This window comes from Magallana gigas, chromosome 3 (assembly GCF_963853765.1).
Source record: "Magallana gigas chromosome 3, xbMagGiga1.1, whole genome shotgun sequence".
Classification (NCBI taxonomy): domain Eukaryota; kingdom Metazoa; phylum Mollusca; class Bivalvia; order Ostreida; family Ostreidae; genus Magallana; species Magallana gigas.
In genome coordinates, this window is record NC_088855.1 from 11825272 (window position 1) to 11852899 (window position 27628).

The window sequence follows — 27628 nt, forward strand, 5'->3', positions numbered from 1 at the left end:
CCCCCCCCCCCCCCGATTTCTATTCACTTTAGAATATGCCAACAAACATAAAATTTTCATTTTGTAGGTTCATATGAGTGAAAATGAAAATAAGACTATTCCAGGTCAAAATAGAAAGGTAGAAAAAGGAAGAAAAAGGCGCAAACATTCCTTCTGAGACTCTGAGACATTGTTAAGTTTTTCTTTAAATTATGCATCTAGTATGCTGCAGTAAAATTATGTGATATTTAAAAGACTACTAAAAACCAAAGTCTATCTTTGTTGCTTAAGATAAAGATAATTACATCCAGTTTTGCATTTCTCCAACCAGTTAACTCGATCCTACCATAAAATTTGCTGTATATTAGATCAAAACAAACATGCATTTGTTTTAGAAGTAAGTGATGCCCAAACACACAATTGGTAAGAAATCGTCCACAGTCAAATAGTTGTAATCTACCAGTAGATTTCCTTTTTTTTTCTTTTGGTTATTCAATTACTCTATGAATATTGCCTGAGCAGTATTTGTGAAAAAATTTTAATGTATGGTTTGGGTTTGAAGCAAATATCAATGCAAAGATACCTACCTGTTAAAAAAAAACAATAATTGTTTAGTTCCTTTGCACACATAACAATAGTAACAAAATCATCAAATATAAAAAAAATCCCAAAATACATATAACAAAGCATGTAAGAAAAAGTAAAAAATAATATTTACAAAAACTTAACAATAGGGCCATTTCTAATGCTGCATAAATCAATAGAGTTTGGGATAATAAGGCAAAACACACAACATTATAGAGGAGTGTTTGGGATGGGTTCATAAGCATAAAAGGACTTGTATGATATTCGATGACTGTGAGTAAACAAACTTTGAGATTGATACAAATTAAAGTGCAGTAATATGAGAAATAAAAAAATTTGTGATATGTAATCAGTATTTCAAATAAATAATTATGACTGAAAATGTCTGGAATGACGAACTGAGTCCTGGGTTTTTGGAATGAAGTAATGGAATAGGGAATATATTAGGAGGTACTGGCAAACTGACACAAACACATCAATAAATATCAACAATTTGTTAACTAAAATATACTCTATATATCTGGATATAATTGAAGACCTTGTAAATAGTGAATGGAATGACTGTCAAACAACTGGAAGGAGAGGTCTTTGCGTATAATGTTAAATTTGCACAGAGACTACATTTATGGAATGATAACATCACACCCAGGAATAACTTGGCTTGTTGTAAACAAACAAAGAATCAAGATAGGGTTCATATGGAGTTCCTTGTTAAAGTAACTTAACCATTTCCCTCTCACTATTCATGCTTCAGCTTCCTATTGCGGTAACACATCGCCTGCAGTATCAGAAACTTGCATTCATTGCTTTCCTTGAAAATAATGTCAAAAATTGTGTTGGGGACATTGTGTATGACCTGGATCAGCAGAAAGCGAACCACAAAACCAGCAGTGTCGCGGACAGCTTGTCGGGTTGTGGAGGACAGAAGACTTGGGACATATTTCCACTGGCCTTCTCCATTGAACCTCCAAGTGACTGTGAAGGGGAAGAGGAACACATAAAGGTTTTCTTATCACAGTAAAAATTGTATGGTTGTTGTTGAACATCAGATCAAGCATCACCGGTGTCCTTTGCAAGATAGACAACAATGAGTGCCGTAGAACTCATGGTCGCAGACTTTGTGCTGTGGAACAAGATGGCACCAGGTGTATCGGTCGAAGCAGTCTGTAGCTGCAAAGACAAAACATGTACTGTACAATTTTCTGAACAGACTACGAAGCTTCTTTAACAAATGTTTTGTGTCAAAATTTGCAGTCATAAGATGACAGCAGTTATTCTTAGGAAACTAGAAACTACACATGGAGTGAATTTCATATTTTAAAAGAGCATTTGATATGATTTTGTGAATTTCACAAAAAAAAAGTGAATGCTCCTCTCACATGAATTCTGTTAAGCAAAATTGATTATGTACTTCCAACTAGATTCTAATGAGTTGTGTCAGATCAATCATATTATCCTCATTTTACTACATGACTTTCATTTAATAATGTATGTCAACATTGTAGTAATTTTCATGTCACAAAATTTGTGAAATGGTGAAATGTAAACTTTTTAATGCACATCAATTTTTTTTTAACAATTTGAAAAGTTCCAGTAGCATACAATACCAAATATGAATTACGGTGGAATCATTTCAATTAGTGGGGGCCATTTTTTCGTGAATTGTGGGTTTTTTGCTTATCCAAAAGGATGTAATTTCATGGATGCGTTGGTTTTCAGTTTTTCGTTTAAAATGTAAATTCATAGGGGAGGGCTACTAAAAAATACCACGAAAAATTGAGCCACCAAAAATTCTAATGATTCCACAGTATGTATATTGTATTTTTTTGCAAACACCATCCATACTCACCACTACTATTAGTGGGACAAGCACCATTATCACAGAGCTGGGAGGTAGCTGGCCGGTTCTCAAGGTCACATCCTAGTGTCCTCTGACCCGTGTCGTCCACACATGTTATGTCTCGACTCTTCTGACCTTCACCACAGGATGCTGAACACTGCAATTACAAAATGGTTGATACTAAACTTAAAATGTCTAGAAGCTTAGAGACATTGGACTCATCAATAACAAACTGATTTTATCCTGCAATATTATTGTTTGTTAAATTAAATGACCTGGTAAACAAAACATGATACATGTAATACCAAGATATACATGAGATACTGTCATACAGACCAGAACAAAATGTTATAACGTTTCTCCTAACCATGTATGGCAGAAGTAGTATTACCAAACAAATCCAGCTGGGCACACCTCCCTTTTATGAATTGATGCATTTTTATCTTGTTACTACTTGTATTAATATTGTGGAGGTTCCACTTACCTGTGACCAGGGTGAGACCTTCCACTTTGGCCTGTCAATCACTTTGTGTGGACAGACCATCAGTTTACAGGACTCCTCTGTGGAGACTTTTGGCCGTGCCGACTTCTCGCAGTATTTATCTCGCGTGGCGATGGCGTTTCCCCGATAATCAACTCTCTTACACACCAGATACCTCTGTCTGACACCTGGTCCACAAGAATGGGAGCACTAGAACAAAAGTTTACAAAATATTTAAATAAATGTAAAGTCACAAAGTGAATATATGTACAAATGTTCCTAGTGTAATCTATTAGAAGCTTCAAAATTCAATAATAACATATTGATTGGGTTTTATGTCAAAAATTGAAACTAATGGCTATTATCTCATAAAACTACAAAGACTTTCCCTTTATCCTTTATTTCATGAAGCACAACAGATTTTCTGTGCCAAACTAATGTTTATATGATCACAATGAAGAGAACAAACATACATGTAACACACCCAATTCTGATCAGGTGAACATTACATTAAATTTACTTTTAAAGCTAGGAACTAGAAGACCCATAATCAAACTGATCCTTAGTACACGCCCTAGTATAAAGGAATCATAATGATTTTTATATGATCATGTTTATACGATCAAATATGATGATAATTACTTACTGGTCCCCATGAAGAAAGGTGCCACTCAAAGTTGGAGTCTTGGGGACACAGGGATCGTTTGCAGGGACGGACAATGGAGGGTTTGGGTCCACTGCACATTTCATCTGGGTGCTTCTTGCCTTTCTTTCCTTTGCTTTTACAGAAGACTTTCCTTGCCTGTGTGCCAGTTCCACAACTAACAGAGCACTGCAAGAAGAGAATTCATTTTACAAACTTAGAGCTTTGAAAATTTGTACACTACTAAACATTAATATCAAATGATACCATTCTTAACTTTAATATCTAAAAATATTGTGTACCAGTAACTAAACTGTAAGAGCACAAATCAAAAGAAAAAACGGAAATTTCAATCCTACCTCAGCTTGAATTATTCAACCAAAGTACTCTTAAATGTTCCACTGATCCTACCTTGTTCCATTTTCCAGCTCTCCAAACAGGTGGACATTCTTTCATGTTGCATCGTCTCGTACGGGCGGGCTTTGGCAAACTCTTGCAGTTAGACTTCTTGATTTTTTTATCGAGAGTCTTGGAGATTCTTTGGCGACATAAGATCTTTCTTCTCTGCTTTCCTCTGCCACAAGTCTTGGAACAGGAGTTCCACTCTGCTGGGACCCATCTGAAATGTTGAACAAACTTGTTAATTGCTTATCTCGCTCTTGCTAGAGCCCTTAAAAAGACCTATTAGTAAATAAAACAAGTTAGCAACAAAATATACCTTGGAGGACAAGCATCCTCATTGCAGGGAAGTTTACCAGTTTGTGGCTTTTTGGAAAGATCACACTGGGTTTCATTCACTTCTTCTTTAAGGTTCTTCAAACATCTGACAGTTACATTCATGGTACCTATCAAAATAAATCAATCCTTAACTTCCCAAAATGTTAATTAGTCATTTACACAAAGAACATGTGTTAGATTTTAGAGATCTTTATGAGTGTATCTGTATTTCTAGATAGACTCTACCTCCAGCACAAGGATCGGTACATGCAGACTCCGACAGACTCCAAGTGTAGTTGTCTGGAGGAGTGTGGCTCCTGAATGGAGAGACCAGGTGAGGAATGGCGTACTTATACTGGATGCCAGGATTCTTGTCCTGGACAAGGATCTAAAATCAAACAGCATCTTGATTATTCAACAGATATTTCCACTTTAAAAAAAAATTGTTATCAAAGCAAATATTGTGATCTTTTTCTGGAAAAGGGAAAATAATAACCAGCATTTTGATCATCTTACAGAAATTTTCACTTTTAATGAAATATAAGTGCAATTATATTTGTGATATCCATTTATTTAATATAATGACATCATTCTGATTTCTTCAAAAATCACATTCACCTTAATATAGATATAGTGTTAAATCTTACCTCCAAGACAATGTCCTCTTTCAATGGTCCCATGCTTTCCAACGTTTCTGGCTCATTATAGGGCCTTGTATATGTAAACTGGGCGCCACCTAGCATGTACTCCCCGGGCCAGGCCACTTGCTGTTGACCATTGAGATAGTAATTTCCATAGATGTCTCTGATGGCCAGATAGTTTGAGGATAAGTTTTTCTCAGAGATTTTTATTGATGTGGCTGTTTTAGGAATCACAGCAACAGGAAAATAAGCTGGAATTTAAAAAGTTATGAATATTTATCCTGAAGTAAGTTATAAAACAAATTACATAGACATTGCCTTTTCTCAACCTCAAACACAGATGAAGGACACAGAATTAATAGAACTATCAATTCTATATTCATTTGATATCTCAAAATCCTTAAATTTACTATTATAACGTTCAAATTGTCCTTACTGTCATGGTTTGGTTGTTCAGTATATTCTCCCTGAATTATCCGACAGGTCGAGTTATCTCCCTTACACACTCCACACTGATCATTTTCTGCTGTTGAGCCAACCATCATATCACATCCTATTGGCTGTAAAAAAGATTGATTCATGATCAATTCAAATTCATATATTACATCACTCAAAATTTTCAAAAAAATATTTCACCTCTCTCTCTCTCTCCTCTCTCTCTCTCTCTCTCTCATCATTTTACACAAAAGGATTTTAATGTTTATATTCACATACATCTTTGTTTTAAAAAATTAATAAATTGATTGTAAAAATTTTTAAAGGGACAATGAAAAGAACATGAAAGCCTAAAAGCCCATCTCTTAGGGAAAACGTTAGTTTTAGATTCCTTGTTATATTACAGAAGCCTGTTAAACTCCTTTGCTTAGTTTGAACGTATTTAATTGATAATTATGCAAATTTAATTTATTCTTAGGAAGAACAATTAGTCCAGACTTGTTTTAAATACAGTTTATTGCAGCATGATTGTATCGGTATCAGCAAAGAAGCCCTAATGGCTAGTCTGTCTGTCTGTCTCTCTCTCTAACTCCTATACCTGACAAGTTCCCTCCACACAGATATCTTTGTCTCCCCTACACTTCATCCCATCAGTTGCTGTGTGTTTTATAGTGAATACGTAACTACTGGTCTCTGCCATGCAATACAATATGCAGGGTTCTTGTGCTACAATAAACCATAAATATACTTAGTTATATATAAATCTCTTAGACATATAAAACATGTGCATAACTTTAAGTTTAATCAGGAAAATTTATATTAATCCACAGTTAAGGTACCTCACTACATCAAAAGTTATACTTTAGATAAAGTACATCACAAGATGACAATTTAAATATTTTGTTAAATTGTTTTTTTTTCAATAATTCACAATTTATTCAATAAGTCTATTATTACAAAATCCCTGCATTACACTACCGTACAATATGTGTGATACCTTTGTAAAGCTTATCGTTAGGCCTCCAGTCAAGCAGCCAGCCTCGGAATGGTTTTTCGTTGTACGAGTGACACTGCTTCTTGTGAAAGTCTTCTTCTCCTTCAGTACATGGCTACAGAATACCAATACACACAATCTATTCCCGATTTCAATAATGATGTCAACAAATAGACTAGTAAGTATGTAGTCTGTACAAACAATGACATTAAAAATCCATATTGAATATAAATCTAACCTCAAAGTTGCACATCTTTCGGACCTTTGCTTCCCCTTCACAGGCACTGCCTCCATATTGTGGTCTGAAAACAAAAAGGGCTTGGAATTCTCAGTGCAAATCTCAATTCAGAAAACTTTTTACCCATAACGTGATCTAAATTTTAAGAATGCACATTTTTTAAACACAAGTGCACTTATTACAAACACAGGTGCACTTATCGTAAAGGTGATGCTGAACCTTGTTCAATTTTCCTAATTTTTTAAATTGGTACTCACAGTGGTTTATTGCACTGCCTCTCCCTGGTAGTGACCCCGCCCCCACAGGTACGACTGCAGTCTGTCCAATGTGTCCACGTGGACCAGCTGCCATCAATCGGGGATGGTCCGTTCTGTCCGAACTCCACACACTCTCCACTTCTACACCACTATAACAACATATGCAACCTAAGTATATGTAGATTTATCAAGTACTGGAGTGCTGTATCTATTTATATAAATGTTGTATCAATTACTTATTACAATTAAATACAATTTAACCTTATAAAAACCAATGTTCTTATTACAAAACTGTTTTTACAAGTGCTGGGATTTCATATAAGTAGATTTCCAGAACTTTGCCTTCTGAATATCATGCAATTTCAAAATAAGTGCTAAAATAGAGTAAGGTCTGTGTCCATTTTTCCTATCTTTACCTTTCCATAGCCACAAGAGGTTCCTTCTGCTGCTGGTAAAAACTTGGTTTCACATCTCTTCTTTCCTCTGAAGCACCACAAGGACTTACAAATATCCTAAAATACAACCTACGGTAGTTAGTTAAAAATATGAAATACACAACATAAAGACTAAATCACTCTGATTTGCAAAAGTTTTTACATGTATAATCCATCTAAAATTTGTCTTGAATGGATAACCAATAATATAATCATGAAAGTAAAGTAAACAAAAAAACACAAACATTGTATGATAAATAAATTTTAGATGTTTCAGAAAAAGACTCACTTTACCAAAGTCATAAGTACAGAGTTGAGCATGCCGTCCAAACTGCCATTTACACTGGATGTCTGCATCATAGAGTTCACCTGGCAACTTGTTGGGGAACTGAAGTTCTGCTACTTTTGTGGGTCGGTCAGCCAGGCATTGGGCTTGCGGGGTACTACAAGACATGAATACCTAAAGTAAGATTTAGCTCAGTACATTGTATGTGTATGTGTAGGACATGATATACATCGTTGAAACCTTAATATACTATAATTATATTAAATGGAAATCTATATGACTGTGTGTATCTAGTACTGCGGTTCTCCTACTAGCTAGTAAGTAAACCCTTTAGCTCTGTTAGTGAAGTGTTGTTTTTTAAATCGAAGGGTCTTGAATTCAAGCCTAGAATAATACAAATTTTTGCACACCTTATCAAGAGCAGATATAACTTTATAAGATTTTTAGTTCTCTTGAATGAAAGATTATTTCTGAATCACTGTTTTTGCAGGTGTGTAACTATATCCACATCCAACAAGATGAGCTTACTTCATGAATTTCATCAGGTAGGTTTTACTGCACAGAGACCAGTGAAACTGCCCCTCTTTGCTGACTAGGGTAGGGGACATCAGGGTACCTGTTGTCTTAGTACAATGGTTTCCTTCTCCATCATGAAACATTCCAAAGCTAAAAATGCATCATAATTCAATGCGTTAAAAATGTGTCAAAATGTATATAAATGTTATCAAATAATCATACATCAACTAGTATATTTTTTTCATCAGATAGGTATATTTTAAAAAAGGAATTGAATAGGGAGAATTAAATAGTATCATTTTCAAGGTAAACTTCAGAATTTGACACATCTCAGTTCACAAAATATATCACTTACTCAATTACAAGAGACAAGATTTTGTTTTGTGTGTTGCTGTGAGATTAACAGATTGGAAACAATTTCAATGAAGAATAGAGGCTGGATAATAGTTTACAGGAAAAAAGGACAAGTCATCCAATAAATGTCAGTTGTACATTAACACAGAATTCTAGTCTCTTTATCAAATTGTTGGAATAATGCAAGGTGTACAGTTGCATTAAATTGGGGAGACAAAGGTTTCATAACCCTAGTGGCCATATGAGCTGGAGTTTAACATTATGAAAAATACATTGCATGTGAAACTTAATTAGTCGAGTCTCCTTATGTCTGGACGTGATGGTTGGTTAGTAAAGGAACTGGAGAAACATGTAATGCTATCAGGTGAGAAATGTTGACAGCAGCCAGATATCACACATTGCTTACTTGTGACCCATTTCGTGAGCTATGGTGAATGCAGTCGATAGTCCCGTGTCTTCATTGATGGTACAGCTGCGGATTCTGTTGCACATACCCTCAATCGGAGCAAAACCTGCCAATGGCACTCAAAATTAAAACACACTTTAAAATACCTTGTACATTAAATGTACATTTCAAGAAATGAAGAATTATCACTACTCATCAAACTGTCTTACTGTTCCTGGTTTAAGAGATTTTGTTTACTTAACATATTCTATGAACTGTAACCCCGATTACTGCCCCTTACCCAGTGTATCACAGGGGGCGTTCTTGTAGGAGCAGAGATCAAGGCCAGTCAGCAGAATGGCATGGTCATGCTGTCGTCCATTGGCCCCCACCAGCACCGACTGCCAGGAACAGAAGCTGTTCAGAGTGTTGTCTGCATGGTATCCTATGGACAGACCCGGCTAAGCAAAAAAACAGAAGAATTAAAATAAACTCAACTTTAAGTCTAAAAGAGTTCTCTTCAGAAATTTGTAGCTGCAAACATCCCTTACAGATCTACAGTTGTTATGTACACCTACAATCTACTTTATCTCCAATGAACACTATCTATACACCTACCTCATCTCCTTCTAATACAATGAGCCCAACTAGAACAATATTCAAGTTATCTCCGAGACTGGGATCAGTGAACAGTTCTGACACCTGTTATACAAAGAGAGAAAAAAACAATCTATATTTTTTCCAACAGGGTACCTGTACTCAGGACTAATTACAAACATACATTTTGTACATCTAATATATCGGTATCGGTAAATCCAACTTCTTATATAATATTGGTGTTTTACCATATTGAAGAGAGTAAGAGTGAATGTGGTGATGTTGTCTTTGCCATGCTTGTAGTACATGATTTTGTCCACCACCACCAGAGTTTCCACGGTCCACTCCTCGTGTTCTGTGATCGCTCTCTGGTACTTCTTCCATAAGGGCTCCTCTTCTTCCTCCTCCTCTTCTTTGGAAGATTCCTTCGTCTCAGTCTGAGTGAGAGTTTTCTCTGACACTTTGAAGTCATTGTCAGTGTCTACAAGTGATGTGCTTCTCTTGTCTGAAATTTGAGGACCACAGCGTTAAAATTACATAAACCTCCCTTTACCCTGTCTTGTTAACATGTTTTATTTGACAAGAAACAGTCTGACACAATGCAAAGTTGTCAGAGTAATCGGGATTCCACAGCAAGTTTATTTATTTTAAATTTGCTAGAAAACAAAAGATTCTCTAATTAAAATGAAAAAAAAAAAAGAAAACCATCAATTCTCATATTCTTTGCTAAATATACAACACTGACAATACATGCAAAGAAATCTAAATCTTTACTTTTATTGTTCTGTTATTGTAATTTTTTTAAAAGCCCTGGTGCATTGCAGATGCAAAGATAAAAGAAAAATAGACAAGGTTAGACTATATAAAACTTGGGTCATTTCATTTATTTTATAAATGATCTTTTACTTCACATTTAGGATTGTTTTCATTAACCACAAATATTTAAGGACCATCAAGCATGCTGTTTGTGCATTTTCTAATCAATCAAGCTCCTTCTTTGCTCTAGTAAAAAATTTAAGCACAATATGAGAAATTGTGTTTTTGATGCCTGAATTAATGACAAATAGCATTTTGATTATAATAGAATAAAATATTTGTATATGCGAGTATAAAATGAGTCATGCTGAAAAGTTCATAAAACTTTTAGTGCAAGTTTATTTTTCACTGTAATTTGATTTTCTCCCCGTGTATATGATCAACAGGGGCACAAAATCTTTTGTCATTGCTTTTTTCCTGAAAATCTAGCAGATTTTCTATATCTGAGTCTTATATTTCCAAACTGTCCTAATAATGTGCAAAGGGGTGGCAGGAAGAGAGTCCACTACTTATTCCTTTCTTATTCTATGCTCTAAACATTGTAATCTCTGGCTCTGATGTGAGACAAGCATTCAGCTAGGGTGAACTTGCCTCTTCGCCTCTTTGCTTTGCCACAGAATTGGGTCTGTTTGGTGTTTAGGGTGGATCTCCTGTAAAGTTTGTGGGGCCCTGAGAGGGGGTCAAATGATGGCCTAACTCTGTGTTGTTTGTAGGGCTCTATAATGTAGTCCTCCTCTGCTATTCTGATAATACCATTCTGAAAGAGAGATTTATAGTCTTAACACTGCAAGCAATACATTCACTCTTCTATTATTAATAGTTCTTATAATACCACTTTGAGACAAACATTGACAGTCTAAACATTAATTGCTTCCAATACTTCACTTTGTTTGACTTAGAGTAAAAGATTCTTGAAATGACATACAACAGTAATCAATCAATCACGAAGTAACCACATCACTTAAAGTGACTTTGTAACAGGTTATTTTGGTGATGAAGTTATCAAATAAGATATATCATATGCAATTGATCACTCGTAACCTTTTCATTACAATGTACCAGCTAGTATAGAAAATAAATACTACCAGGCACAAATATTGAATTTACTTTTCAGAGGAACCTTTTAATTTTGGAAGTAAGTTTCTTACTTAGTGTAACAAACTAAATACATAATCTATTTTGTTTTGAATTCCTTTATAAAATTGTGTGCACTTTTAAAATGGACTACCCAATCAAATGTAATAGTTGATATAAATTGTCCATCAGGAATTCATACAAAATGGAAATTTCATAACAACCAGCCGAGTCCTGTCAAACGGGCCTCTTCACAGAAGCCTCTCTTTAAAAGCTGTGACAGTTGACACCTTGCCCTATAAAAGTCTGACCATTTCAAACGGCCCTTAGATATATCAGTGTGTCATAGGATACCGCAACTTGTCCCCCTGTATTGAATATGACACCAGACTCTGAATTCTAACAAGACAGAACACAGACCTGCGAGACATTAATGTTCCCTCTAGAAATGCCTGCCTTATCTGAGGTCAGCCTGGTTTGCCAATCCATGCGTCTGTTACATGTATATTAAATATACAGGAAAAAATATAAAACTTTCTGTCAAACTCTTATTTTTGATTTGCCAAACTTTAGGATTTCACCCCCCCCCCCCAAAAAAAAATTGCCCGACTTCAGAAATAATAACTAAAAAACGTTTTATAGTGCTCAAAACATAGTCAGGCTTAAATTAAACTTATCTGTAATTAATAATGACGCACTATTCTGACTCCTATACTTAATTTACTGTATGTGTTATAATTGTCAAATGATGGATCATTTATCTGGATCTTTCCTCTTGTTTGTATTTGCCAATAACCTTGAAGAAGGTACGTGTTCTAAACTCTTGCACTCCCACAAACCCATAATTACCTTGGAGTGCCTCCATTATTTACCAGTCAAAAGTGTCACAAGGAATTTTATCATCACTACAACTGTGCTTGACCCTTTTATACTCATAATATACCTTTATACTGATATTTGCTTAAAAAAACAGGAAGTTTCCTATCATTTCAATGAAAAAACAACCAAAAAAATCAAATTTTAAAATTTAAGCTTTAAAACATGAGGTTGCACTGAACCAAGTTTTACACCTTGAATGCGTTGATAAGAAGGAAATAAGAGGTAAATTTTGTACCTGCTTTTGATGGATCTTCTACATGTTAAATACATGGGTTCTTCAAAGTTTTCTGAATCTTATCAAAGACATACAGCTCATTACTGATGTGAAAAGATCACTTCATACGAAATGGCACCTCCCAAAATTTGGTCATGTGGAAAAGTGGAATTTCTTCTTACAATAATTGTCCATATCCAGAAAACAAATTACTTTAAAAAAATTGCATCTCACATTATCCAAAAGTGACTGTGTCACTCCCATTTTCTTTTATTAAACTCTTTGCATGCATATTTGACAGTATGCTCTTGATTTTTTCCAAGCAATTATAAAAATACATCTACATATGCATTATGCCTGCATATTACACAGTAGCAGCATTCTGTTTGTAGATAATGCATTTGAATATGACCATATTGCCCATCTCATTCATGCTTACAAGCACACATGTAAATTGTATGCAGTCATAAATCTTTGACCATAATACATATATAAATAAATCCGCTGGCAAATGCATAATACTGAGTTCAGAGATATCCAAGCTGTGTAACTGTGAAATTATACTGAAATTTATACTACCGGTATATAAATCATACTGACCAGTCCGTCACACAAGGATAGAGCCGCTCTCCCTCCCCGAGACCTCTCTCTCCCCGAGTAGTGGCAGGTGGTGCTCTGATGGTAAGGACCGCCAGATGAAGATTCTACAGTCTCCACCACTTCTGCAGAATCTTTGCTTCTTTTCCGATGATAAACTTTGAAGCCTGGGGCTAAAAGGTTGCGATTTTCGTTAAGATGAATTTCAAATGCTTGGCCTTGACCGGTGATGTTAAGGTATAATGTGTCTGTCCTTGCAGAGTCTCTTTTGAATCGGTTGCCATGTAATTGAGCATGTGATACAGTGTTTCCTGAGATGTCTGAGAGAACAGGATGTACAATTTCAAAGCCTACAAAAAATAAAAAAATCAAATGGTTTCTTTTCATAACCAATGTTTCAAACAGAACAAATCTAGTAAAAAAAAATTACCACTTTTAAAATGTCTATATTTTGATATAACAGAGAATTAATGTTCATAATTGCAACATCAAGATGTACAAAAGCAAGTGTTAAAATTTAAAGGCACTATTCTTTGGTTTCCATTGGTCTTTTCTTGCCAAAGGAAAATTATAACATTTCAGTCAATAGGTACTGAAGCAAGTGGCCACTCCACTCCCTTCTCCCACAGGGTTGCTCAAACAGTCACCCCACGAAGAATAGAAAGGATCACTAAAGAGATTGTCACCTATGGATTAACAAAACATCAAGATCTTGGCTGGTGTCAGGCAATTCAATCATTGACAACCGAGTCAAGTTTCCCTCATGCTGAGACTGACTTCAGCGAATAAAGAATTTAAAAACAATCGTGGCAGTGGGTATTCACAGGACAAAAAGGTCTATTGTAGAATCACTTCTTAATTCTTTTTTGATTTGCAGAGAATAAATCAGGGGTCAAAACATTTCTCATGATCTTTGTAGCTCTTTACATTATAATGGGTTTTTATGATGATTTATGCACTCTGGTACAATTATACAGCCATCAAAGATCCGACGTTCTTATGAATGACATGTTCATAAAAGAACAGGGGAGATAAATAAAAATGTCAACAGGGATATTTGTACCTAGATACACAAAAAGTCTACAAGAAAGGATTCGTACTAACAATTATTTGAAAATTGTGTAACAATCCTTATTTTTTAATATAAATAAAGCTAGTCAATGAAAGTAGGGAGCATGGTAAAAATAGAACAAATAGAATATACACTGTATTCTTTTCAAGAGCCTGTAAGCTGTGGCTTTAAATTCATGCACAACAGAAATTACGTTGAGCAAATAAAAATTAGAAGAACAGCATTAAGAATCATTGAAATAATGTTACATGAATACATTTTTATTGGTCGTAATAATCGTCTAAGGCAATAAAACAGGTGTCCAGACAAAAACTTAAATTATTGCGGCAGTAAAAAAATGTCACAGGGAGTTCATTTTCATGCCAGTAAATCACTACCCAGTAATTTCTGGGTCTGGGAGTTTTATTGAGTAGAATGCAGGGTTCTCCAGAGGTTCTGAACAACTTTCCATTGAGAACCCAGAGCGAGGAGGTGTCAAAATGTATATCAGTTGCCCAGATACTGGTTCTCTTACTTTCAACTGGTGATTTATGGATGTAACCACTTCATGTTGGGACATCACCTATCCCTAATCTTCAGAAAAGCAGTCATATTTTACCAAGAAGTGCAGTTCTGGTTAAGTTAATAGATATGTCATATTAGAATGTTTATTGTGCTGCTATGATCATATTTAAGGTACCAAAGAACCAATCATAAGGTCTATTTTTCAAATATTTTTTTCCCCACATACATGAAATTAATATTGTAAACAAGTTTAATTCCATAGTCATGGTGTCAAATTTATAGATTTTCTTGTTAATGCAACATGTACAATATTAACATAAAAAAAATCGATGGTTTTAATTTCATGAAAATACGGTGAGTAACCAAAACTTTAAACATAGTAAAAACCACAGTGACATTTCAAATTTGGAGTTATGATGGTATTCCTGCCATGTGTTCCTAAGATAACTAAATATGATTTTCTATGAAATAACAGACCTCTCACATTGTTTAAATATCATTTATAATGTTTGCATGCTTGATATTATCAATATACTGCATGCCTCGCACTTAAAAGGAAAAGTAATGAACATTAAAGGTCAAAATTAAAGTGCTTTGGTTAAAATTAATCCTTCACAAGATTAATTTACTGAAGATCGTACATTTCTGTTAAAGACAACCTTCTTACAATAATGATGTCATACCTGCAGTGTCATCCCTCTGGAATTCTGATGATGTCACAAAAATGAAGTAAAGCACCACCTGCAAAATAAACAATACACCATGTAAGCTTCATCCTGAATCTCATGCATGGTTTGATTTGAACATATTTTATTGCAATCTTGTACAATAAGATTGTCCGCAAGTTCTAAAAAATTAAATTGCCCTCTCCACAGATATAATTATTGCCCTCTCCCAATCATGTATGATTCAAGTCCAAGAATGTTTATAAATCAAGTTGGTCTAAAGATTGGTTGAGAATCCCCAACTTCAAAAAAAGTTTTCATTAATCAGAAAGAACACGCTGATAAAAGTTAACAGAAAGATCTGGTTGTGATGAAATTAAATTAAGGTGACTCAAACATAATGACATCCATATAACAATTAAACTTACTATAATCACTATAAAGTTTATTTGGCAATACATAATACATGTACATGTATATATATAAATATACTATAAATGTATCAGTACATCAGTTTTTTTGTTTAAAAGAGTTAACACTGACGTCAATGAAGACTATTCACAGAGTAACCTTGCTCAAATAGGAAATGAGAACTTAATTTGTGGCTGCGACACTGGTCATCAAAAATGTCAAATTAATATAAACTTAGTAAGCCCTAGCCATTGTGTTATGCAAATTAATGCCATCAACCATTCCCCTAGAGTTTACCTTACAGTAGATTCCGTAGTCTACTTTATATATGTCAGTTCCTTGGATAAGATTTATTTATTACCAAAAATAAATTAATGATTGCGGGACATGTGTAATGGATGTGCTGTTCAATCCCATTGATAATGTCACAGCAATTTATTAAAACGTGCGTTTTTATTGCTTGTCGCATGAAGGAAATCCCTTTTATAAAATTGGGCTACATTCAGAGATCGCAAAAAAGTGTAATGGATGCCACGGGATTGGTGTAGCCAATGAGATGTGTATCTTTTCTCTACCCAACTTCCCTCATCGTAAATATGCTACCCGACACACCAAGCCTATCGTTCAAGTTTCTCGCTGGTCTTTATGAATGAAATTCTAACAACGAGAGATGTTTTTTAAATAGCTGGTTCTTGGACTGGTGACAAACGTCTGTAACTGGAGCCATCTATGTGACACCGCCGCTAATACTGATGTATTTATATACATGTATCCACATTGGAGGCCTCTCTTTGATTGTTATCTATTATTCGTAGTCAAAAGACCTTTTTTACCTTCACAGTCAAAAGATCTTTTCTGGTCAATTTAAGCAGAAAATGTATTTAATGATGTTGCATCTCATACATAATCAACACCTCATCATTTCCCAACATTTTCTGTACTTTTAACCAGAGCAGTCCAAATAGCCATCAGTTTAAGACTTTGCCCCACAATACTTCAATGGACAAGCTCCCCAAAAGTACAAAATCTTGTATCAAAATCTGGCCTGTTAAAGGTATAGTCCTGCTATCAATTTAACTTCTGATCATCAAGGAATTTCATTCATATGAAGTTTTGCCCAAAATATGACTAACCATTCATTTGATAACAGATAAAGAAACAGATTAGCTTTCAACAAGATAGGACAAAGTTCCCATCATGCAACTTAAGCATAAACCATTTCTTTTTATCTTATTAACTGAATTGCTGTCCACAACTCTACACCATTCATAAGGTCTTTAAACTCAGTGTTTACATTCAATATTTAGTCCTTATGTCTGAATTTCCAAAGATAATAATCAATTCAAAATAAACTCTATATTCCAAACACAAACATGCTCTCCATTTTCTGCTTGCTAACATTAATTGTACTTTGTGTAAAGTGGACATTATGTCTGACCTCTTAAGAGTTTATTAAGTCACCCGGAATGGGTTTATGCATAAGGATATGCTATCATAACTTGTACACCTTTCACAATAGGACTTAACTGAGTGCTAATTCTTAGTAAAAGAAATTACAAATTCAATGGTTCTTATAAATACAAAACAACTAAGTTAGACAGCATTTACGTCCACAGACTGACAGTGTATAATTGTGATTTTTATCTGAAATGAACAGAATTATCTTTATTGCCTTCCTAATTCTCAATCATAGGGAAAGCAATTTTTGAATGAAAAGTGGGAAGATACACCTACATTTTACAATTAACAGCTACAATATAGGTAAAGATGCTGGTTATGACCCATAAATTGTGTCACAAAATACAATCTGGGAGAAAAGTGGTTAATCCTTGTTTATGGCGACATTTCACCAGAGATTAGCACTTATCCAAATTGACGTTACGATAGATACTTTTAAATCTTCGTAATAAGTCGTCTTAAAGTTGTGTTCCTTGGGATCCTCCCTCAGATTAAGTTTAATAAAGCTGCATTTAATATTAAAATGAGAAAAAGATTCCCCCTTGTCGTATTTATGAATTAAGAAGTTTTGCGACCAGAGATAGAATGTGCATTCTCCTGTTGTTGACAAGCCTCTTTTTGATTTTTGAATGAGGTTCAACAGATAACACTCCTTCAAGAAATCACCACATAATCCCGGGACTAGGAATACTTCATTATATTATTCAACAATTCGGAGCAACCTTGGTATATTAGTCAAATTATTGTGTGGCCATGGTCCTTCTTTTCCCCGTTATTTTGGCAGCAAAGGTAAAATAAGGGTTAAACATCCAAGGATTCACACAGATTTCATTCAAAGATTAATTCATGTTGGAGCTGTACTTTCCTAAGCTGGGGATTTAGGTGTCATTTAAGTGTGCATTAGATTATCTTATGAGAAAAATTTTCAAAATGCATGTATAACCAGGGCTAGGTAATATTTGTTGTTGAAAGAATTAGTAATTTAAAAATAAACGATGGATGAACAACTTGCCCATAATACATGTACATGTATGATACCATTATAGGAATGTTGATACATTAGTACTTCAATTTCCATAGCAAATTAAAGGAAGCAGATATTGAGATTTATATTTGTTTGGGTCAAAACAATAATGTGAGACAGTTCACTGTAAATGCTCTCCAAAGGGAGTGTAGAAGCGCCATTAGTCTCACAGCCTCTCCTAATCTGCTTGCTTTTTTAATGAAAGAAACTGTTTGACATTTTTATAACCAATCCTGAGTACTTACAAGGGAAAAGGAAGAAAGCTATTTAGTGACATTTAATGATTTACATGTACAAAATACAATGCAAGATTTTGAATGATTGATCTTTTAAGAGTCTTTGTCTATACTCTTGATCTTCTCTTCTTCTGGACATTGTATATGTATATAGATACATGTACAAGAAGAGATGAATTTAAACCTTATCCTCCTTCCTATTGTGAATATTATACTGTTTGGAGCCATACTTTACAAAGGGTGTCTGTATGATTACAATGTTAAAAGGAAAAAGTAAATCCATGCAATTCTATTAAAATGGCTTGCTTATAAACTAATGACATACGTGTGTATATGTCATTGATAGTTGAAGAAGAAGAAGATTAGGAAGAGACAGCTAATTGCAATTTGCACATTCTGTTCACAAAATTAAAGAAGGGGCAGTAATTCACACCAAACTGTGCAAAGGGTAATAAATGTAAGCTTGTGGGGAAAAAACCCATATGAAGAATGAACTTTTCAATTCTTTTGAATGAAACATATCACAAAAAGTGTCCCAGCAGGAATGGAATTATAGAAGCTTTGATTCATGTCAAAATCGTCATTGAAGCAGTAGCTATTGAGGGACCAGGGAAAGTCATACTGAGGTCATAGCTAAATTCAAACGCCTCATTTCAATGTCATCAAATATGTTACATCGTTTCATCAACCATTTCTCTCTCCCACTATCAAGTTTTCCTTTAAAGGTCAAAAACATGAGATCCAAGAGGGAAGACTGGAGGAACAGATATTCAAGATAAATGGGAGGATTTGCGAGACTTTTGATCTCTGCAAGTCTTTAGGATTACTCAATCTAGCCAGAAAACAGCAACACTATACTCCATTTACATGATTTTCAAGATACAGTTTAATTACTTTATTTAGTCATATTATTCACCTGGGTGTGTTCTTTGGGGGAAATTCTAAACTTCTTGGTTGACAAATATGTTTAGCAAGTGTCAATATTCCTTTCCTTCTCCTTGAAGTGTCAATCTAATTCAAGGTTTTAGTGTTTTTTTTGTCTACACTCTCTGAACATCATATGCAACTAATCAATGCACCAAATTTACCAGCTAGTGGGAGTACTAATGCAATAACATTGGTTATTTAGTCATCAAGCGTTAACCACTGAACCTGCCAAGAAAAAAATCACTCAAGTATTACTATATACACCTCCTCCGCTGGAATAATTAATTGGTTATCGGCATGTTTACAAGCTTTTATTCAGTCCATTGACCTTTGCAAGCCAATGTCACAAACCGCAGTGAATTTGGCTGCGCACCCTACCGCACACCTTTCACTTACTGGATTATGCTACTTTGCATTGATGCAAATCGGTTGAAAGATCACGTCACCTTTTTAAAACCTCATGCACACCCCAAAACAAATTGCGTGAATGTGGCCTTTATTCCTCACACCCAGTAAATAACGCAGATGGAGAACATTTATTATTCACAAAACAAAAGGTGAAGTCTTCGCCTCACTAAATAAATCCTTCCCCATAATGTGCGGATTTGTGATGTACAATATATAATTAGGCACGCTACAATCTCCGTCTCTCCAAAATCAGGACACCAGACATTGCTACTAGTGACCTCAAGATATAAGCAAGGGTTCAGCATTTAGAAACACAGATTGCCCTTAAACTTAAATTTCAGTTTGTTACAATTCAATATATGCCAACCTCCTCTTATTAGATCAAGTAATACTGATATCAAATGGTAAAATAAAAACTTCGTTGATACTCATGATCTGACCTTAGAGGTCAAAACGTTTGTAGTCTTCAAAACAAATCGAAAATCTATTTCTTGCTTCTATTACAAGTGAATGTTTGCCTTCCTATCTTGTTTCCTTTGGAATAATTAGGATTTAGGTCCAAAAAACCTGATCTAATAAAATCATTCTCGCAGCCTTTCTCAAAAAGATTAAAAATCCGCAAAATTTCGCATGGTACTGATAATTATTGAATGCAGGATTTTCTTAAGAAACAGTCATAAGTGACAATTTGTTTAATAAATTACTACCTTAACATTAAGGTCATGACCCAACTTTGACCTTCAACTTTCTCCTTTATGACAGAAGGAATCTCATTCCAAATAAATACAAATATATGTGTGTGTTCAAAAATACACAAAAGGGGTGTTAACAAGTGGGATAGTTGTAAAGTTTGATTTATATAGCCTTAATTGATTCTAGATTTGAGGGTTTTCGCTAGTTCAAAACTTACACATGAGTCATTGAGTTTGACCTATATTCTGCAGAATGAAATACCATTGAAAGATAGCAAATATTGACTTTTTGGAACAAGACATAGAAATTGGACATTATATCAATCAAACGGATAAACTTTGCAAACACAGGGACTGCAGACCTGTAGATTTGGAATAATATATGAAAGAGGGCCAAAAGTAAAGACATTTATTTTCTCTTCACAGTTATGCAGAGTTTTATGACCTTTTAATACTTGGCAGTAAACAATTAATTAAAGACTCTATATGGGAATCCTAAGTACCATGCACTAGCATTTTTTATAATCAAATATAGCTCAATATGCCAATTCTTAATAACAGATTTCTGCCAATTAAATTCTCATGGCGTCAATATTTGTTTTTCTCCATCTAAAGCCGGCCCATCAGAGTATAGGTAAATACTTAAATGGGGTTAATGGTATTTCAATTGAATTCACTCTCGACCGCAGATACTAAGACTCTATACTAAATATTTGAAATCTTAATGCAAGTCCTTGAAAACATATATATGATCCAACACAGCTCTGATTTTTTAAAGTGTATTTGTACGTCAAGCTTTCCGCACGGTCACGATTTTTATGAATGAAGTGATGACTGTCTGATACGATGTAGTCTGGGTTATGCATAATTTGGAAAAAACCAATCTTATATGGAATACTCATTTGCTTGATTAAGATCAATAAAGGTGACATTTAATGTATATGAATAAAACAAACGGAAAAAAATGAGTACACATATACCTACACCAATTTTCTTTAGTCTAAAAAGTATATTTGACGGAAAAATTGATGTATTGAAATCAGTTTTTAAAATCTAGAACACTTAAATTGGAAATAAAAAATTCATACCAATGACTGCATTCCGAAAATATTTTCTTTTGTCTTATTAAGATATCAATATCAAATAAAATTAAAAATCAAATGCTTTGCATACATTAACACATATAATAAAATGTTTAGAAAAATTCTCTGGCAACAAAGCAAGCCTATTTTTATCCAAAATGTGATTAATTTCATACTTTTTTGTATATATATACATGTCAAAAATTTACTAAGAAACTTGTGACATTGGTAACAAGCGGAGATATGAGATGTCAACCAATAAATGACACTAAACACAAGAACAATACATGTAACATTATAAAATATTTATTGCTACATCTAGTTTAAAATGAATCTCAATTCATCATAACTGACACACAATCCTGATTAATTAAAATGGATGCTACGTTAAAAGTCAGTTAATGTTCTGTTCATCAGTTATAAGAAGTTGTACATATATCATGTATATGTAGAAACTACCTTAAAATGAATATAAGTATGACCCCAAATAAGCCAAAGAAAGTAAGACAGTGTATTACTTATTCTAATAACATCTGCTATCAAAATAGCCATAATTAAAAGCCAACTTTCATTACTGGCGGAACCATTCATTGCAAAGTTAGTTCACGTCTCTATAAACATCCTACACATCATAGAGGTCTGAAATTTCAGAACCATTGACAACTTGTGTTGTTTGTCTGGTTTTTTCCCCAGTTGTGTCTAAAAGGTAGCAAAGTGCTATGACAAGGAACCCAATACCTTCAAAGAAGCAAAGATGTACGCGCTTACAATACCGATTTCTTAAGATATATACAATTTACACCTGATATAAAAGTAGGCTAATGTGCACTTCTTTTTTTTACTAGGGTGTATGCTAATTTTCTTTTCTAGAGTCTTCAGCAGATGATATCACAAGAAATTTAGTATGAATAATCATAACCTCTTTTAATCTAGTTTGGTTGACATTTCCAGCAATTGAAAGAGCCTTTAATTGAAGGTTTTGGTGGGGTTTCAAAGGCCACAATTATACCATTAATTTTCACTGAGTGTATTTACTCTAAATCTTTGATAGACTTATCCAATAAAATACAACCAGTAAATGATTCATACCTCATAGAGGATTCATGAATGAAATTGGGGTTTAAATTCAGAAAAAAAGACCCCAAAAACCCGTAAAATTGTATTCAGTGTCTTCCCAATTCATCAACAGAGGATCTCTTGTTAGTCATCACTCAGACACAAGGTTAGCATAATAAGCTGATCTGTATTCCTAAATTTCTGTGCATAAATAAAATCAACAAAGTTGATTGAAAACGATTTGTTTGCCAACCACTGCGACACTTATACAAAATCTTCGTTTTGATCATCGAACCAAGAAACGTATCTCCTCACTGAAGAAGCAAAGCAACAATACATAGCATTTAGAACCCCCGTACATATATCATTTATCTATCGGGAAGTGTCATGTTACGTTTGAAATTACAATCCTGCAGTTTTACGTACTTAATATCATTATATATATGACACATATATAATATCCGTGAACTACTTTTTTCCAGTGGATGAAACAAAATAAAAAGATGCTTATGCCAGAGTGAACTGAAAACATTATAGCCCAGCTGTGCATGCAAATTAATCACAATTTTACATATTTACAACCATATTTTTTAAAAATTCTATCCACGGAGCACAACAAAATCTTCACGTTTTACAAACACCATTCATAAAATATTACACAAACTTTAAACGAAGATACATACACGTACCATTGCAGCTTTAAAACTCTCTTTCATCATGTATAGCATATACCATAGTTCATCCAATGAAAGAAATTGAAATCCAGCCTTTTAAACCAATCTTAAAGTTAGTTGTCAGTAATGGTGTTAAAAACATGAGTTTTCCTTTAATCACCGTCAAAAAATTTAACACTCCTTTTGCTTACTTATGAAACGAACATTTTAAAATTACCAAGGCAGTAACATTATTTTCATTTCTTTTACTAACTATCTGCTATAAGAAGACGTTTTCAATGACATATCTTTTTTTTTTGCATTTTTACAGTCCACCTGATAGTTTCACATTATTTTATTTATATATACCGGCCGGGGTATACATTTGTTTGCTAGTACCATCCCAGATTAAATAATAATCAATCTTAAATTTTTGTTCAACAATAAGTTACTCCTACTACCAAGAAACTAGTTTTCATTCACAAATTTCAGCATTAAAAGGAAACTTAGCTCAACCACAAATTTACATAATGATTTGTATAGCGAGGTTTTCTGGGTTCTGCAAGTATGACTGTATTCAATATCCCATTAAACCCTTATCTCCTCTGTGTCGCGTCAAGTTTTATGCTTTCTAACAAAACAAATATAAACTCTAGATATACATAAAGCTTATAATAAAATACACAACAACAAAAATACTTGATACTTTTATCTAATGTGCATTTCCTGTCAAATATTTTTCATAAACATGCACTAATAAAAACGGAGGTACTTTTTACACACCATTCATTAAAAACATTTTTTTAACTATAGACAGGTAAGAAACCAGTAAATAAAGTAATTCAAAACTTAACCCTCATTAATTAAATCCATATATTCTATACAATCAAAGCAAAAATGAATTAATTTTATGACCAAGTACTGTCACCTCTTCACATTGATTTATCTCCCTTTAATAAAATCTAAGATTTTGCACTTTTTCACTTTATGACCCAGTAATATTTGATTTTCACAGATCAAGGTGCTGGGTTTAAGAAAAGTTGTATATATTGCTGACAGTTGTTAAAGAAACTCTGCACTAAATGCGTTGAAATGATTTACTGATACTGGTCCTCAATCTAATACCATGCAGGAAATCCTAGATAATTCATCATTTATCTCATTAAGTAAAAAACTTTTACAACTTTTAAATCTGGCTATCTAAGCATTTAAATGATTAATATTTTTTTAAATTATTTTTTTTAGTTTTCAATACAAATATTTAAAATGTGCACTTTCATAAAATGTCAACTTTCTAAGGCATGTTATAAATGTGGTAAAGTGAAGCCTTGGCTGCCGAGTTCCTTTTCAAAATGACAGAATCAGAACTCTTTCATAACAAATCTTGACAATTACGAACAGTAAATAATACATGAAATCTTATAAAATTATTTCATACCCTGCAATGACACTTCTTTCTTCAAAAAATTTTGATCAAGATAAACCTGTGTACCCCAGAAAGGGTTATACTGGTACTTGGGGGAAGAAACATCTCAAATTAGCAATTTCATCCGTTTTCTCCCACTGACAGTGAAATCCTCAGAATACACTTGCCTGAAAGTTTACTTAGTTCAAACGACAAAATTGAAGCTTTTGAAAGCATTTCTAAGTGAAATGATACGATTATGAAAGGTCAAATATGTCGATGAGTTACAAGTTACCGCCGAGCACGTAATTAGTAGTTCATTAAGATGTGTACATATTTCCCTATCACACAATAACCACACTGAAAAAAAACTTACACAAATGTCAGCCTTAAATCTAATCAGTCGCTTTGAAGTGACGCTCATTGTCAGAATTCAATCAGTCACAGATAATTCCTATATTCTACATATTCCCCCCACTGGTAATGATTATATTTAAAATGATATATCTCCAAAATATTTCCTTCAAAAATTGTGTTAAATAGGTCATTTTCAATACACAATACGCTTAAAAATTCCAAAACGATTATTAAAAAAAAAAAAAAAAATGTACATATACTTTTCAGACATTGAAGAAACATAATGCTCAGACACCCTTAATGGTTTTTAACATGTAAAAAGTTGTCTTTACAATGATTGTATAGATGTATAACTTTTTTTAATACACACTTCTCAATTCTTAAGACATCAAACCAACAAAGTCTTATCGCACTGAGAATGGGATTAAGGTAAAGTTACAAAATCGGCACTTTCAACCCATATTCCATTTTTTATTTAGGGTCGATTAATTTTCAAATAAAGCTTTAAAGACCTTAATGTCTTGAATCATTTGCTTGAGAACGCAAGATTAATGATTCATAATTAATATTGTCACAGTGGATGACTTTATTTTGGCCAGAGGATTTCACTTTTTTTTTTACCCCATCAATCTTAGTCACTACAGGAAACCATTTACTGTTAAAATCAAACACTTGGTAACTGGTTTCTAAACAGTGAACTTTCCTGAAATCATGCTCGAGATGAAAACCATCTATAGAAGAGTAAAATGACCTGTGGCCAGATCTTCAGTATTGGTAGTTAGAAATCATAATAACAATAGTAACTTATCTGATTGAAAATCATTAGAATTGTATTCTTTGGAAGGTAGTCATCTTTAAGGTCATTATCTCTTTTGGTATCTAATGTTCAAATAATGAGGGCCCTTTCAGTGGATTAAGCCTAGGTGAACGGGAGACGCGGTGCCAGCCACCTAGATATCCCCATCTGAAAATGTATACAGCCTTTCTCCGGAATCAACCAAAATCTCATGAAAAGCAGAACTTCAATATAATGACCATCTGGACAAGAAGCCACATTAATTACAGGAGAAATGTCACCAATTGTACCAACCCCTTCCTTCTATCCCGCCTTTTAAACTAATCAGCAACACTTAGACTCAGTGTATATTCATGTACTTTTTTCAAGGACTGACCAGGCGATAATTGGCTTCCAAAGAAATAGCCTTTGGTCTTCTTCCATTTCTCAGCATCAGATTAATAAAGTAAATGTATACAACTTTCACTACAGTATATATACAAAAAAAGTTCAGATAAACTGGAGGTAATATAAGACCAGTACAATTTCATTCACACCTTTATCTCTTTCTCTTACACAGTTTCTTATCATTATATAGCCCAAGGTTTCAGTTTCCTAACTAAAAAATCTCTCCCTGATATGTATGCAAGTATCAAAATTTCTGAAGTATCTCAGTACTGAACCTCTATGAAAACCATCGCTTTATCTTCACATTTTAGAGTCTCCTAAAAAAATCTTGATACTGCATCAAAAAATTTTAATTGTGCTGCTAAATCATCCTTACATAATGCTACAGAAAATAAATTTGATCATTCTGACACTCAAGCTAACATAAGCCCTGTCACCCATTAAGACACTATACACACAACTTAATAATGTTGAACTCAGCTAAGTTTCTGGTTTCCTTTTGCAGAGAGAATTTATCTATTGATGAATTTTCTCCTTCTTAACACGGACGGTATGCAGCTACCTTAGAGTCATGTATTGTAATTCTGCATAAACTTCATAATATGTAAACAAATTAGCGGCAATTAATTTTTTTTATGCCCATTTACATCACTGCCCCAATAAAAAACACATTATCACCGACACAACAAATATATAATTAAGCAATTATGAATGAAATTTTTTGTAGACCTCTATGCACAGAAGTAATGCAAATAATTTAAATAAATATTGCTTTACCATTTGGATGGAATGGATAAGCCCAGCTGGAAAAAGAGTCATCCAACACATTCTAATTATTGCAGTAGTCTCCAGTACTTTTCACTGTATCATTAATTATACAATCACTTCCTAATTATATCACACTGCAGGATAAAAACACTGGAATTCTTCTCATCAAGTTCACCATGTCAAAAAATCTGCATTTTGAAGGAAAAGTTAGTTCGATAAAAGTGCAAATTACTCACTGAAAAAGTCCAGCAAAACTTTTTTTTTCTTTTTTGCACAGATAAATAAAGTTGCAAAACTTAATTGAAATTGAGCAATAAAAAGTTCCTAAATTTAATTCGATTCATGGTCTGTCCACTGTCGGAATGAGTGACCATCTGAAGAATAAGTCTAGTCTGCCGAGGGGTAACAAGGTGCTATTAAATCGTCTTCATTGACAAAACTACTTGTGGCTAGAACTCCACACAAACATGGCACACTGTGTATACCTGTTTTCTAACCAGTGTTTTGCTTGAGTAACATTAACAATAAATAGTTATAGCTGAATGGTAAAGACTCGTGGATTACAGAATTGATGTTTATGAAGCAGAAGATCCTCACAATCTACCTACACTATTATTGCTGTCAGTTTAGAGGGGTGATTGTATTTATATATGCATGTGTATATTCAGTGGCATTACCTAAAATAAGGTTAGGCGAGATATTTTGTGACACCATGATAAAGATCAATTTACAGTAACTTAATATTCCTTGATCTTATACTGGTAG

General features: G+C 33.9%; 1 protein-coding gene across 1 annotated transcript; it reads right to left on the reverse strand.

The window, feature by feature from the left end:
- LOC105322122 (A disintegrin and metalloproteinase with thrombospondin motifs 18) lies at window positions 1-27486 on the reverse strand. The gene is made up of 24 exons (XM_011420662.4): window positions 26873-27486; window positions 15222-15279; window positions 12966-13312; window positions 10790-10955; window positions 9631-9887; window positions 9404-9487; window positions 9087-9246; window positions 8807-8912; window positions 8059-8196; window positions 7534-7687; window positions 7227-7322; window positions 6811-6959; window positions 6554-6617; window positions 6319-6430; window positions 5920-6047; window positions 5323-5446; window positions 4893-5137; window positions 4492-4633; window positions 4247-4373; window positions 3940-4147; window positions 3532-3717; window positions 2889-3095; window positions 2414-2561; window positions 1-1734 (listed from the first exon to the last, which is right to left on the reverse strand). The coding sequence occupies exons 1-24, from the start codon at window positions 26921-26923 to the stop codon at window positions 1622-1624; spliced, it is 3570 nt and encodes a 1189-aa protein (XP_011418964.2). The 5' UTR covers window positions 26924-27486; the 3' UTR covers window positions 1-1621.
- Between the last annotated feature and the right edge of the window lie 142 nt (window positions 27487-27628).